The sequence below is a fragment of the Pleurodeles waltl genome, chromosome 6 (genome assembly GCF_031143425.1).
Source record: "Pleurodeles waltl isolate 20211129_DDA chromosome 6, aPleWal1.hap1.20221129, whole genome shotgun sequence".
Classification (NCBI taxonomy): domain Eukaryota; kingdom Metazoa; phylum Chordata; class Amphibia; order Caudata; family Salamandridae; genus Pleurodeles; species Pleurodeles waltl.
The window spans coordinates 1,445,326,306-1,445,341,692 of record NC_090445.1 but is presented as its reverse complement, the minus strand read 5'-3'; the positions used below and the strand labels follow the sequence as shown (position 1 = coordinate 1,445,341,692).

The 15,387-nt window shown below is 44.5% G+C and overlaps 1 protein-coding gene across 2 annotated transcripts in view; it reads left to right on the top strand.

The window, feature by feature from the left end:
* WDFY4 (WDFY family member 4) overlaps positions 1-15,387 on the top strand; it is a 778,336-nt gene that overhangs the window by 752,035 nt on the left and 10,914 nt on the right. For both annotated transcript variants that reach the window (XM_069240880.1, XM_069240879.1), the window contains exons 59-61: positions 1,812-1,991; positions 3,674-3,856; positions 12,716-12,815. In XM_069240880.1, the coding sequence (XP_069096981.1) occupies positions 1,812-1,991; positions 3,674-3,856; positions 12,716-12,815 (463 nt within the window). The remainder of the gene's footprint in view (positions 1-1,811; positions 1,992-3,673; positions 3,857-12,715; positions 12,816-15,387) is intronic.

Sequence of the window (15,387 nt, the reverse complement as noted above, 5' to 3'; positions counted from 1 at the left end):
CTTTCTCTTCAGGACAGACACTTGGCTACTAAAGAATTTTCCAGAAATGAGTAGGGAACATGAGTGATGATTTTCTTGCTCTAAATAGGGTGGGATTACCATCACGGTAACCCCGTGGTCTTGTGGCAAACAGACCTCCGGGTCAAGGATTACCACGGCGGGTCCAGATGAGACTTCACCGGTGGTTACTCAGCGTTTCTCTAACCAAACAGAGCAAGGAAACTACAGGTTTGGCAGAGCAAATGGCATTTTACGCCATTGGTCCCTTTCACCAGTGCTTAATTTGAGGCAGTGGTTGCCCGTGGGGGTCACTAGTACCCATTTTTGGGGACCAGCACTCATTTTTCCTCATCGGGCATCTCCTGAGTGCAAGGCAGGGAAAACGATGCAACGGAGAAAGAAGGAGGAAGAGAAAGACTGAAAACCCATTACAAAGTAAACAAGCAGGAACATGCAAGAGAGAAATAATGGGGCAGGGAGTGCCTCTCAGTGAATTAAAGAGGCCTGGGTGGATTCAGGACTACGTAGCCTTGATATTCAGTGCACTGACATTTAATCAATCCTGCCAAGCTTCTGAGCAGTGCTTTGAGCACCGTCACTCATTATTTTACAAATTAAGCTCTGCCCTTCACCAAGCGCTAACTATGTCCAAAGGTCCCAAAGGAGCAAAGAGCTTGTCGGTGGCACATGGCAGCCAAAAGGGTTGGGTACAGGCTTCAAATTACCAGCCTGTTCATCTTCAGTATATTCACCCACCTGGACACTCTGTGCATACTAGTCAATATCTCTTGCATCCAGCACGACATGTTCCTGATCACTTCACTCAAGATCATCTGCCGCAATGGTTATTGTCTGTTATGTGTAAAACTGTACCCTTTGGTCCAATGTCTCTTGAAATAATACTCGGATGCACTTAATCAAGGGATACACATTTGTTGTGATCCCACATTACGCCATCCCTGTGTTGTTTTGGATAAATCTTCATGCTCACCTATGCAGTTTTGGAAATTCAATGCCCCTACTAACAATCAGCCTCCAACATAGAGTTTGTGCGATGTGTGTCCTTGATGTTTGGGGAAAAATGCTCTGACCCTCTACCTCCACAGAGGGCAAGAGAGATGGTCGTGATTATATAGTAGTTAAGAATAAGTGCCCAAAATTGATTGTCAACTTCTACATAATCTTTACCCCTTTATTTTTGAGGGGTTGTGTTCATATTGACGCTCCCTCTTATCAGAATAGTCTTCAAAGAGTATCTCCTGCGCTGTGTGCCTCATTTTGTTCCATCTAAAATCCAATTGCTGAATCTCATATGCCTTGATTCGTCTACATTATTTTAGCATTTTGGCAATTCTCTGGCCTACCCCCTCTGTACCTTCTGGATCATGTGCCTCTGGTTGTGTGAGCATCCACTTGCTGTGTGTATAATGTGCTCCACAGGCCCACTCATTGTATGCAAAGTACTTAGACTTGCATTTGCCCTGCCAGTACTTGTTGCACAAATGGTCCTCAGATTTACCTATTTGCCTGGGAACACGGAGTAAAGGTTACCAATGAAATTACTTTCTTTTAACAGAAGGTCTCATCTGTCCTTTGAAGGGGATTTCTGTGCTCCTTGATCCCCCTTCCTTTCTGTTGAATCTCCGCATTTCTTCCTGCAGGAGTCTGCAATCCCTTCCGTTGGGCTCATCCTACTCTTGTGATCAGTCTCTCTGTCCATCTTCATCTTATTCCTTAACCTTACACTCTTAGGTTGTGTAATCAAAGACATTGACAGTAACAGACAACTCTTCTTTTAACTTTCCCAACAGGCATTGTATGGACATAAGAAGGCAGTGACATGCCTGGCAGCTTCCTCCCCTTATGGTGTACTTGTCAGTGGCTCTTCAGACAGAACCTGCATTATTTGGGACCTGAATCTCCTCACCTACGTATGTCAGCTGCCAGGACACGCTTCCCAGATCTCTGCGGTAGCCATCAGTGATGCCAGTGTAAGGCTCTTGCATGCATTTCCTCCTACTGATCAGGGATGATTCAGTTTTAGGCCCTGTACCTGCACAGTCTGGCTTACATTTAATGACGTGAGTGTTTGAGCGCTGACCCTTAAGTGTGCCCACGGCCTCAGTACTGACTCTACACAAACACCTCTTAGGCCCTAGTACTGATGCACAACAGCTCTAAGAAATCCAGCACTGACATCCCAGCATTAAAACCCCCTAGTGCCCAAAGTTGCATTGGACTTCTCTAAACATGGAAGAACCTACCCAATCATTGACGCTGCAGCAGCTCTACAAGTGTCTCACCATTGACCCTCATAATACACCAACTTACCCAAGCTAACACACATTGACACTGCAAGGGACTCATTACATACTCCACTAACATTATAATTCTACAGCTCTGCACCTTCACCACTAGCACTGTCATTCGATCCAATTATCCAAGGACTTCAACAATGAACTCGTATTAATGCTTCAAGGCTATTAGCACCGTTCGTCAGGTAACACTTCAAGGATTCCCAAACTGACACCCGTCAACACTCCCAGAACTTCACCCCTGACCTTACTAACACTCCAAATTCCACAACACTGATTCCTAATACCACTCACGTGGTGGCTACACCAGTACACCTGAATAACATTCAAGGATACAGACCTTGCATCCCTACTAACACTTGAATACCCCACCACTGAATGCCCAAATCCATATCGTTGTTTGTCGTACAACTTCCTGGCTCTAGTGATGACTCTGAGCACTCACTAGGGCCTCCTGGGACTGTTGTACTGAAGTCAGCAACTCTTAAAGGGCCCCATTGCTCTGCCCCAAAACTCCCAGACGCACGCACACCCCCAAACACACACAACCCACACACACATACATACTCACAAATGACCCCTGCCCCAAGGTCAGAATGTTAAATTGGAGGTTCCCATGCAGTAATTCAACATACTCTTTTCACTCAACATCAACAATCCTAATAGTCTAGCACCTGAATGCCGAGTCATCAACCCCAATATGTCTTCACTAAACCCTCACTTTGCTTTTTCCCTCCTACCCCGCTTTTCAAATGATACTTAACCTGACTCATCTGCGTCTAACCACCATTAGTAAACTTACAATATGCCTGAAGCTCCTATGTTCAGTTACCATCTCCAACAAGGAACCTCTCTTACTCCTTCAAGACTAGCATTGGCTCAGCAACCCTACGCATAGACTATGTAAGGATGAACAAGCCCATCACGCACGAGCCAGCCATTTTCCTTGACTCTTCCATTCTCCCAAGGCCCATTGAGAACGCACCAACTTCTAGAATTACACTCCACCCTATTACTACCAGGTCCAACACTGATTCATCAACCACCGCAGTAATTATTTCAGGTTTCCAGGCCCAGTCCTGACTTAGCTTCCTCTCAGTGACTCCAAAGGCTCCCAGGGCAAGAGTGCTGATTCCATCCTCCAGCAATGATGTCAAAGGCCTGATGGGCCTAAATATTGTTCTCTAGAATATACTCCTCACTGCTTCCCAAATATTGTTCTGGTCTCTGAGAAAGAAAGAGAGGCGTGGAATAAGGTGGCCGAGGCCCAATAGTGAACATTTAAGTGACTGGACCCCTTTTGTTTCGGGGCATTTGCGTTGTCTCTGCTATAAGTGAATTTTCTTCCTCTTTTTCAGGGTCATATTCTGTCCTGTGCTGGGTCCTCTATGCATCTGTGGACAATTAATGGCCGGCCTCTCGCTAGTATTACTGTTGCTGGGGGTCCAGAAAAGAATATCTTATGTTGCTGCTTCTCTGAACTGCACGAATGGGATCCTCGTAGCGTCCTTGTCACTGGCTGTGCTGATGGGGTAATACGGGTAGGTGATTTTAAAATGGGGTCTTTTGGCATGATCAGTCCATCACATGGCCTACACTAACCAACCAATGTCTTTTACTTAGCAAAGTCTTGTCTGCTACTTGGGGATTTCCCTAAGATAAGATCAACAAAGGGGCTTGAGTTTTTTCCAAACCTATGATTATGGATTGGGAGCCATGTCCGAATTAGTTATGGGAATGCCTATGGTGGAGCACTGCAGAAGTGTGGGATTTAGCGATTTTCCCCATCACCACGGGGCATGTGCTCAGCAATTATGTTTGGCCTACAATGGAGCCGTGAGGGTAGCTGTCAAGTCTTGTGATCTTCCCCATGACCTTCATGTATATAGACAGTGGGAACTTCATTATGTGTATATGGTTTACCTTCGGGAAATCACTCTGTAGAGGGGTTGGGTCTTACATCATCCTTAAAAAGGTGTATATCCATTACTTCCTGCTCCCGTGCCAGAGACTGTCTCTCCATATGCCAGTGCCCCTGTGTCCATGACTCAGATCGTTGCCCATGCCCCCATCACAGTGCATATGTGTGTGTGTCCCTGCTCCTGTGTCTGTATCGCCCTTCCCCACTATACATATTTGTATTTTCCTGTCTGTGGCAGTGTCTCCCTGCTCCACTTTTAGCTTCTTTCTGCTCTTTGTTTAATTTCTCTAATGTTGTCGTACACATCTGCCTGCTTTAGCACCTGCGTCTTTGTATCTATGTTCCATTGCCTGTTTTCTTGTCTGTGTATTTCAGTGTTTGAGTCCATTTGCCGAAAAGTGCTTCAACGCCTCGTCAGGGGTAGTAAGCGCTATATAAATACTATTACAAAACAATACAATTTGTCTCTAATTCAATCTGTATCTCCTTGCTTCATTGCTAATGGTTTAATGCCCCAGAGGCCATGTTTCCCGGTCCGTTTACCTGTGTCTCCCATTTTTAGAACCTATTTACCCTACCTAATGTTTACCCTGCCAATCTCTACATTATATGTCCCCTTGTCCATTTCTTCTTGTCCCACTGTTTCCCAGCGTTAGGGTCTGTATCCTAGTCCCCTGTGTACATTCTATTGTGTGCATTCCCAAGTGTGTTGGTCTGTCAATCCTAGTATATTTGTCATTCTGTCTCTCCTCGTCCATGCCAGCTTGTCTTACGATGGTGTTTGTGCCAGGGCTCTTGTGGGGTGGGGGGTGTTGGGGCGGGGGGTGTATGGAGCACCAGCTGCCTGTGCCGTGCAACACACACACCCATTGATAGGTGGTACCTGGTATGAAATGCTGGATCTCCCGTGAAACCATTTTGCGAAGAGCACTGAACTATAGGAAATATATCCAAAAAAGGGCAACCCAATAATGCCTTGTGAACTTAGGTATCAAACTATGATGAGATAAATTGCCAACAAGGGAATCATTCAAAGGCACAAGCATTTCAACTTTTTTAAATACATTTTAAAGGCCCATTTGTCGCCACGAATGGGCATTTGAAACATATCAAAACTTTGCAATTATTGTGCCTTTGAATGATTCCCTTGTTGGCAGTATACCTCATTATAGTGAATTATGGTGAGTCTATTCAAAATCATTCGTAATGGACAAAAGTGAATACAATGATCGTTCGGAATCACAAAGTAAACACTGCAAACCCCTGTGAGTTACAAGAAAAGGGGACTGCGAGGGACATTTCTCCCCTGTGCAGTTAGCAGTGAAGTGGACAAACGCGCTGGAAACGGTGGAATGGCGAGTGCCTGCTAAAAATAGAGTGTAAATGTTGGTAAAGTGTAAAATAAGAAAATCTGCCAGTTTTGAGTCTTCTTGTGCAAGCTTCAGACGTCAGGATGTCCATAGAATGGGCCCAAGGGCCACTGTTTGCTATCACCGATGTTGCATACACAATATGCCATAGTTTGCAAATGCTGTCCCGTGCAGGTATCCATCCCAGCCTGTACAGTTCTTCAAAAGCAACTCCCTACTCATTCCTGCTTCATTAAAGTACATGAGTGGGATAGACTGAAACTTATTGTGGTGCCAGGTTTTTGATCAGCCCTTCCATCACAAGGGGGGAGGCTGGTTGTAGTGCAATGTAAAAATTACACTGCGGAAAGCATCTTTTGCGGGTCTTACTACAAATCCTTTCAGTTCTGAACTGATCGGATTGTGGTGCCTGGTCTGTTATTGTGTAGTTAGTTGCCATTCATTATGATTCGAGATTCAATACTTTATGTTCTTTTTTGCATTATTGTTATCTAGTTTGCGGCTCTGGATCCACAATATTTGAAACTGTCATGTTTTAGCATGTGGTGCCCAACAAATACATTAATACAGCTGTCTGGTTTATGCCAGCTAACAGGCAGTGACGTAACAAGCGTATGGTACCAGGCATCGCAGTCCTTCATTAATGATGCAGATCCGAAGGAATGTTTTTTTTTTTATCTTTGAAGCAAAAACATAATTTTAATATGTGGGTATTTCTTTCCATCTCACTTCACATTACTCCTAAACTTTATGCCTGGTCCCAGGAAAGCGAAATTCAAGATTTTCATTAAAACACAATTGTCACAGGGTAAAATGTAAGTTAGCACTTGTATAGCGCACTACTCACCCGTTAGGGTCTCAAGGCGCTGTACTCATACCGCTATGGAACCCCTCCTGGCTTTTCCCTGTGAGGCGCCCACTCCTGAGCACCCCCAGGGTGAAGCCAGGCATCCAAGCGCTGTTGGGGCCGTTGTGGAGATTAAGCAAGCTATTGCCCAGAGTTGCAGAGTGGGACCCATGAATTAGATTAGGCACCGAGGTGAGAATTATCTGGTCAAGGGGTATTGAGCCCAAGACCTGCCGAAGCGGTACTTGAACCCTGGTCTTGAGCCAGATCTCTGCTTCAGGGTCTGCCGCTCTAACCATTGAGCCACACTTCTCCAGGTTGACTCCATGTTCAAGTAATTGTATTTCCTGAATATCATAATTCGCCCATTCTTTCTCCATCACATAGCGATATCCCAGTCCTTATTAACCCTTTCTGAACAATGCGCACAGTCCTCATGAAAAGCCTGAGCAGCATCTCCAATGGAAGCATCAAAATGTATTTGTGCTTGGGACTCTACCCTTCATTCCGGTCCCCAGCACAACACCACTTCATCTCTTTATAGGAGAACTGGCCACATGGTCAAGAAAGAACCAGGAAACAATGTACATGAAAAAGTTGGGAGCGGGTTTCACTTATGAAAGTAAGGCCAGTGTATACATTGTATTGTAGCACCTGTCAGGGACACAAGGCACTGCAGTGCGTCAGGTTCCTAGGCTCATTTGTCGGAGTGCATGGTTGAAGCAGTGTTTATATTGGAATGACCTATTGATGAGGAGTTGGGTAAGGCTTATGAGAGTTGTAGACATGCTGTAAACATGACGTGGGAGTGGCACTGTGCTTACGCATGCAGTGTTGAAGAAAAAAATGAAGCAATAATCACTTGTTGCATGGCGATATCTACCCACTGTAGCACTAACTATAATATGGAAGTTATAGTCATAGAAAGAGTATGATTTTCAAAGCTCTCGGAATTCAAGATGTTTTACAATAACCCATATTCTTGCTGAAAGAGTTTTCCATATATTAGCAGTCTGAATTGGGATTGAGAGGGGGTGCTCAATTCCTCTCCCTCCCAATAAGAGACTTGTTGAGGGAGGAGACAGATAAGTGTGGAGGCAACCACGATCCAAGTGTTCTGGCTTGTACTGAAGGAAGCCGAATCATGATCCATGGATGGCACGATAAGCTACTCACATTAAATTTAAGGTGATTTATCTGTCCATAGGTAGCTCATGTAGAGACTGAAGGGCAAGTGAAATGTGTCATCTGATACTGAAGTTGTGGAGTTGCCTCGCACTTGCAAGGTGGTTTCTCAGTAGCTTTTGAATCACATAGTTAGATGGCCCAAGATACATTTACCATTGACACAGTCTAGCTGCAGGAGTACTAGACTGATTGTGTTTTGTATTTTTTGGTGGACTCTAAGGAAAGAGTCTATGTAGGCATCTCTTTGTCGCATGGTATCACAGTTTATGATGTGTTTAGTTTGAGATTCTTTATTCATATCCATGATCTATGGCTAGGAGACATTGGTCGATGGAAGAGTAATCCTCAAATTTGCTGGGCACTGAAGTTTTAGAATAATTTGTCAGCTACACAGATGTTGGAGGAGGTCAGCACTATCAGAGGTCTGAGTTATATATATTTTTTTTAAAACACGTTTATTTCGGATTCAAGAATCCTTCAAAACCACATAGACTATGTCAACATAGCACATTAAACACAGAATAAAATATTAAAATATCAGTATAATGATTAGCAGCAACTTATGACATCGGTATACAGTAAACAATTAATGTATTTGCAATTGATACAACTGGGTGATGGCCTCATGGTTTGTGAGCTATTTCATAGGGCTTTCATAGGGCTTACATGAACAATACACAACACGAAAATAGAGTACATTCTTGTGAAAACAGTTCCTTTGATTAATAATTGCAACATATAAATTCAAAAGACAATCAATACTTTCTGTAGGAAAGTACCCTTTTTGGCATGGTTACCCCCCACTTTTTGCCTGATATTGATGCTGTCTTGACTGAGAGTGTGCTGGGATCCTGATAACCAGGCCTCAGCACCAGTGTTTTTTCCTAAAAATGTACCATTGCTTCCACAATTGGCATCTCCCTGGCGCACAGTGAAGTCCCCTGTAAAAGGTACCCATTGTAACAAGGGCCCTGTGGCCAGGGAAGGTCCCAAAGGGCTGCAGCATGTATTATGCCACCCTGGGGGACCTCTCACCAAGCACATGCACACTGCCATTACAGCTTCTTTGTGCTGGTGGGGAGAAAAATAAAAAGTCCTCATGGCACCACTCTCAGTGTGCCATGCACACAAACCGCTGCATGTGGCAGAGGTAAGTCACCCCTCTAACAGGCCTTACAACCCTAAGGCAGGGTGCACTATACCACAGGTGAGGGCATTGCTGCATGAGCAATATGCCCCTACAGTGTCTAAGTCCATTCTTAGACATTGTAAATGCAGTGTGCCCAAACTGAGTATCTGGGCTGGGGGTTTGTCACTACAAACTCCACAGGTACATAATGGCTTTACTGAAGTTTGGTATCAAACTTCTCAGCACAATAAACCAACACTGATGCCAGTGTTGGATTTATTGAAAAATGCACCAAGAGGGCATCTTAGAGATGCCCCTTGTATTTTAGCCAAACTTCTATTGCAGGACTGCCCAGTCTATGCCAGCCGGCCACTTCCAGACAAGTTTCTGCCCACATGGGGTGAGAGCCTTTGTGCACTCCATAGCCAGAAACAAAGCCTGCACTGGATGGAGGTGCTTCACACCTCCCCGTGCAGGAACTGTACCACCTAGCAGTGAGCCTCAAAGGCTCAGGCTTCTTGTTACAGTGCCTCTAGGCTCTCCAGCTAGTGGAGATGCTCGCCCTTGGACAATGCCCCACTTTTGGCAGAAAGTCCAGCGGGAAAGTTAGGGAAAACAAGGAGGAGAGACCACTTTGGCTGGGACCACCCCTAAGGTGTCCAGAGCTGAAGTGACCTCCTCCTTGCAAAATCCGCCAACTTGGTTTGGAGGACAGGGACCAATAGGGTTAGGTCTGTGTCCCCCTCCCCAAAGGGAGTGGACACCGGAAGGGTGTAGTCACCCTCAGGGACAGTAGCCATTGGCTACTGCCCTCTGACCCCCGTAATGCCCCTAAATCCAGGATTTAGGAGTTCCCCTGAACCAAGCGTATCAGATTCCTGGCGACCTCAAGAAGAAGACAAGAAGAAAGAAGGACTGCTAAGCTGACGCTCCAGCACAAAAAACTGAAGACACCAACTGACTTGGCCCCAGCCCTACAGGCCTGTCTCCAGCTTCTGAAGCCCTGAAACAAAAAGATGACGCATCATGCAGGACCAGCAACCTCTTAAAAGCCTCAAGAGGACTGCTTGCACCCCTGAGGACCAAAATCTCCTATGGACAGTGGCCCTGTCCAGAAAGAAACACCAGCAAAGCACTTCAGAACTTCCGTGGATCCATGGGTCATGCCCTCTCTGCACCTGATGACCACGACCTGTGTCCAGGTGGCCCAACCGACTAGAGCTGGTACCCAGGTGATTCTGACCTAGGGTCCACCTTGTGTTGACCCTTCCTGTCCAACAGGATGATACCTACAGCCTAAATCCGGAGGAACCCCCTGGACCCCCCCTTTACCGCGGGAGAACTGGATAAAGATTCCTGACACCAAAAGGTACCCCTTCACCCGCAGCCCACTGGCCTTGGGGAATACGACCTTCAGTGCAGCAATGTCCAGCAGGCTTTCCTCCTTGGCCAGTCTTTGGTTTCCCAGAACCGACCCCCTGGACCTAGCCTGCAGCATCTTTGTGACCCCCATGGTCCCCCTGTAGGAAAGCGTTGGGAGCCCGACACTTTGTTTGCACCCTGCACGCGGCTGCCCCTATGCGCTGAGGGTGTGTGTTTGGTGCTGGCCTGTGGCCCCCTCAGTGCTCCTCTAAATTTCCCAGGTCCCCTCCAAAGACGCTTGTACTTACCTGCAAGCGGGCCTGATCCCAAGTGCCACCAGTCTCCTTACGAGCCCATGTTAAATCTACTTCATCTTTAAATTCTGCACCCGGCAGCCCTGTGTTGCTGGTGGTGGGTGTATGGGGTTAACTTGAACCCCTATCTGTGGACATCCTAACCCCTAGAGACTGAAACTGTATGTTCTGTACTTACCTTGAAACTGTGCTAACCTTTCTTCCCCCCAGAACTGTTTCTTTTAAAACAGATTTGTCTTGTCTTGTGATGAGAGAAGGTTATCATCAGGGGATTTATTAGACTCTTTGGTGGATTGTTGCTATTGTGTCACCTTTAGATACTGGTGTTAACATATATGGCATGGGTTCTAAATGACAAGAAGAGAGGAGGAAAGATCTGTTGCAGTGGAAGTTTAGCTCAGCTAGGATACTGTGTTGGGTGAAATGTGTGTAAGTCAATGTCTATATATTTATAAGACTATTCTTGACTTTGGGGCACTGTGGGCGCTAAGCTACCAGAGGCAGCTAGAGATTGATAGTGAAGCTCTCCTAAGAGTTCCAGAGGTAATTATTACATCTGAGTGGTGTATCCTTTCTTTTTGGATGGTTCCATAGATAAATATGGGTTTCAATTTTGATATGAGATATCTTTAATGGGACTTGGGCAACAGCAGAAGTTCCTCCAAGACAATATGGAACTTTTTTTATGGATAGTTCTTATCTATGAAGCAGAGGACTTTTGTCTAGCAGTGACATTTAAAACTTGCTAGTGTAAAGAAAAGTAGCAATTTCCACCATATATCTGAGTCTGTGGTACAGGAAAGAACAGTATTTTGGTGTGACCTTGGGAATTATTTATAGGCTTCTCAAAAGCGGGCCTATCACATGACCTGGGGAGCAGTACAGCTATTGATACACACCACTTAATAAATATTTAAACACCAAAGTAGTGAATCTGTTGTCAGTCAGGGACAGGTGTGAGTACAGTCCTCAGACAATTAAGTAAACATGTCAGTAGTGGGGCTATGACATCAATCCTGAAGCACTAAAAATGTAACCTTGAGAATCTGAATGAGCACCATAGCAGCCAGTCTGTGAGGTCAAACAAGGGCCATTGTGGGTGTAGTCCCTAGACAATTTTGTAGACACGCAGCAGGTGGTCTATAAGTTCAGTCAATAAGTACGATTGTGGAGTAGCCTTGAGGAAACCAACAGACACCACACTAGAGTGTTTGTGTGCTGACACTGTAACAGCCAAGAAGTGGTTTTGTGACCCATATGCACCAGTAGTGGTAGGTCAGTGAGGCCAGCGGGAAGCAAGATGGTGCCTTACAGATACTGCAGTATGTGATGTAGCAGGCCACTCATAAATTGGTGTGGTGCAGTCAGATATGATGCTCAGGCACCACTATTGGATTCCTTTGGGTTCTACCTAGAGTCGTAGTTGGGGTCATTGGAGTGAGGACACCACAACTCACAGAACATTGTACATGGGGTCAACCTGAAAGCAGAGCTGCAGCAGGTTATGTGAAAACACCCCAGCCCCATAAACGTAGGTTATTTCAAGGTATTTGTTTCCACGAATGAAAACATCTACTATAAAAGTTATCTTCAGTGCTGCAACAAACTCACAAACTTAAAATACAAAAAACAGTGGTGTATTATAAAAAATATATGCAGGTCACTTTGCATACTCTTACCAGGGACTAAATTTGTCTTTATACTGGTGCAGTGTCTCTCTTCGGTCTCATTTTTTTCTCTTGCTTTGGGTCTGTCTTTCTGTCTCTCAATTTCTTCTTTGTGGGCTCAATCTCTGTCCACCTTCACACTGTAAACCACTGTCATCTTTTAGTACCTGATGATCACTGTCACCAGAATTAGCTGATTTTAGTTTGTCTGGCTAGCCTGTTTCGCTTTAATTGACCAGACTCTGTTACAAGCTGATCTTGTCTAAAAACGTATCCTATTTTTTTTGCCACAGCTGATTTCTTGTGATAGCAACCTCATTCTTTAGCTTAACAACTGATCATGTGGATATTAGCATTACCGTTGCACTGCCATCTACTTTTGCAAAGGTTATCTTGCTGAAAGTTATTAACTGTGAGGTGTGTCAACGGGAATGTGGATCTGTAAACATTTAGTACTCTGGCTTACATCTAACTTCTTAACGCTCTCTTTTCACTTTCCACAGTGACAATCCTCTTATGGTGATGTGGACTCTCACAGACATCTAGCATAAAGTGCATAGAATCCAGAAATACTGTCACTAATGATGTCTCTGATCTTTTAGCTTTGGCGGCTGAGTCATGAAGAGTCTTCACGAGGCAATAATTCTGCAGCAAGATCAGACAACAAAGCTACTCACGAAGCGTATCAGAAGAGCAGGACAGGTAATATTTATTTATTTACTGTTTTTGGGTGGTGCTCATGCTGATCAGAGGATACTTAGTAACGGTAACAAGTAGGGGGAGGGAGATTACAGTTGAGGCTGTGTCGATCTAAAGGCCAGTCGGAAAAGATGCACCCTCAGGCCTTTCCTGAAGCTCAGAATTTCTGTCTCGAGGTGAAGGTGACGAGAAATTGTGTTCCAGAAGAGACTCAGGCACTCAGCAACCTCCCCCAAAAAGTTGGCATATCGCCAGATGCCGCTAAGATGTTTTCTGGTGGGAGAGGTAAAGATGGAACCTGTATATAAACAGCCATTTGGGCAAGGCACATCATTTTAGATTTGACCTATACTTTGAGTAGGAGGCTCCTGAGAGACATCAGGTTCTGCTCGATAATGAGGTGTGCAGCAAAACCTTGCATTCTCTGTAGAGTTAAAACTGTTGTATCTGATAGAACTGTCCACTTTGTTGCAAGAGTTTATTCTGGTTATGACGACACAAGACTATCCACTTTGTTGCAAGAGTTTATTCTGGTTATGACTACACAAGAACAATGGTGATCCTCTGTGGCAGGAGGGTCTAAACCCAATTTCACAAAGGGCATAACTCAGAGAAGGCATTTTTGGTGACATTGTTCTCCTGAGGCAATTCAGTGAACATGTTTATGGTAGGAATGGTGGATGGTTAGCACAGCACTTAATTGGCTCTCGCTGTGTGGTATGCAAAAAAGAGGCTTGAGGCACCACATCTCCGACCACCCATAGTGTATTAGTAAAAAGAAATACTGGAATAGGACCTATAGGAACTGGAGTGTCTTGGCTACTGTCAAGGGCAAAATGCTGGAGACACTCCAGAACACACACACTGTTCCAAGTATAGACCATTACACCAAAGTAGATACATAAAAGCAAGGTAAACTGATAACAATACACGACACAGTGACGTAGTGATTATATTTATTTGATGGGAAAAATGGGAAAACAAAGTAAAATAATGTATAAACATTAAGGTCAATCTCTTAAGAACTCATCTTTCAACCACAGAGAGGACGTGTGGCTTAGTTACAGTACATCAGAATAGGGTCCTCGTACCTGTCTCCGACTTGGCTGTGGATAGGAATGTCCTATTTTGTGAGAGTGGTCCGCCTTTAATGTCTTCTTTTCTCCCATCAAGAACACTCCATCAGAATTTGTAGCCATTCATTTTTCATCGCAACTGGTCTCTCAGCATGGCTAATCCTCATTGCCAGATTCTCAAGCAAATACCCTTCATGCTCAGTATTGAGAATGTTCAGCATACTCCTCCGCATTCTCCTGTTTCTTTCCACCAACCATAAGAATCAGTAAAGACAACTCTGATGTGAAGAACTGTATGTTGTTACTGAAGCATCGGGTCATACCCAGGGATGCAATATTGTTCGCTCTTCTTTTATGTTTTCTGCTTAAGTTGTTCAGCTCATTCATTGGCGTTTGGAAGCTACTACCCTAGGACATCAAGCACCATATAATCTGAATATGCACAGTGAATTGTGGCTCAGTCTTGAAGGTGCACAGAAAAGGCTGATGTAGAAAGCAATGAATTAGGGCAGATTATTGGCCTATATCTTGCATTCGGATTGTAGCATTGTATCGTCACTCATTTTCACTTTTGGTTTTAAGATAACACACACACACACAAACACACAAACATACACACTTACATTCACATATAACACATTCATACACGCACTTACATTGCAAATAATGCCAGCAGCATATGTTCAAAATTTTTAAATTTGCAACAGTCAGACAGACCTGCAGTTTACAATATACATAGAGTGGGCTTTGGGTCCGCCCCTTAACCATTGGCTTTCTTCCACCAGCCTCTTTAAGCCAATGGGTTGACACTGTCAATCACATCTTTTTTCAGCTCCCTCAAGGAAGTCATCTCTCACCTAATGCTAGTGCCTGTTTTGGCTTATCCTTCCACCTCCGCTCCATTCCTAGCATTGAACGGCATGTGGCACTGCATGTTAACATGGTATTCTCTGTCTATTGTTGCTGGCTCCCTCCCATTTTTCTCACACTAATGAGCTAACAATGCATAGATGAGTACATGAAACCAAGATCTACTGGCCTTGCCAATGCTTGTTATAAGTACCCCAACTCCATGAAACACAGGACGACACTCTAAAATGGATCAGCGGCATGCCTCCCCCAAAATATAATTACTCAGCTAAGTAATTAGAAGTTAATGAAAAGTTACACAAATTTAAAGATGAAAAGTGTGTTTGTCTTTGAGGGAGACTGAATAATTCTAGGCCTAATGTGTAGCTTAGGATCTCTGTGAGTGAATTCTACAGCTCAGCCATACTCGAGAATGTGGTTAAATCCTGTTTCAACATCCACTCTGACTCTAGTGCTCAGTTCTGTGATGCACCAATTGAGATTTCAATAACGAGCCACGCATATCTTTTAAGTGAAACTCCACCCTAACTCCCTTCTCACCTTGCACCCTTAGGGGCTCTGTGAGGACCTGTACTTCTACTGTGAGAGGTTCCAGGGAGGAAATAACTGCTGGTGACCACACAGCTCCA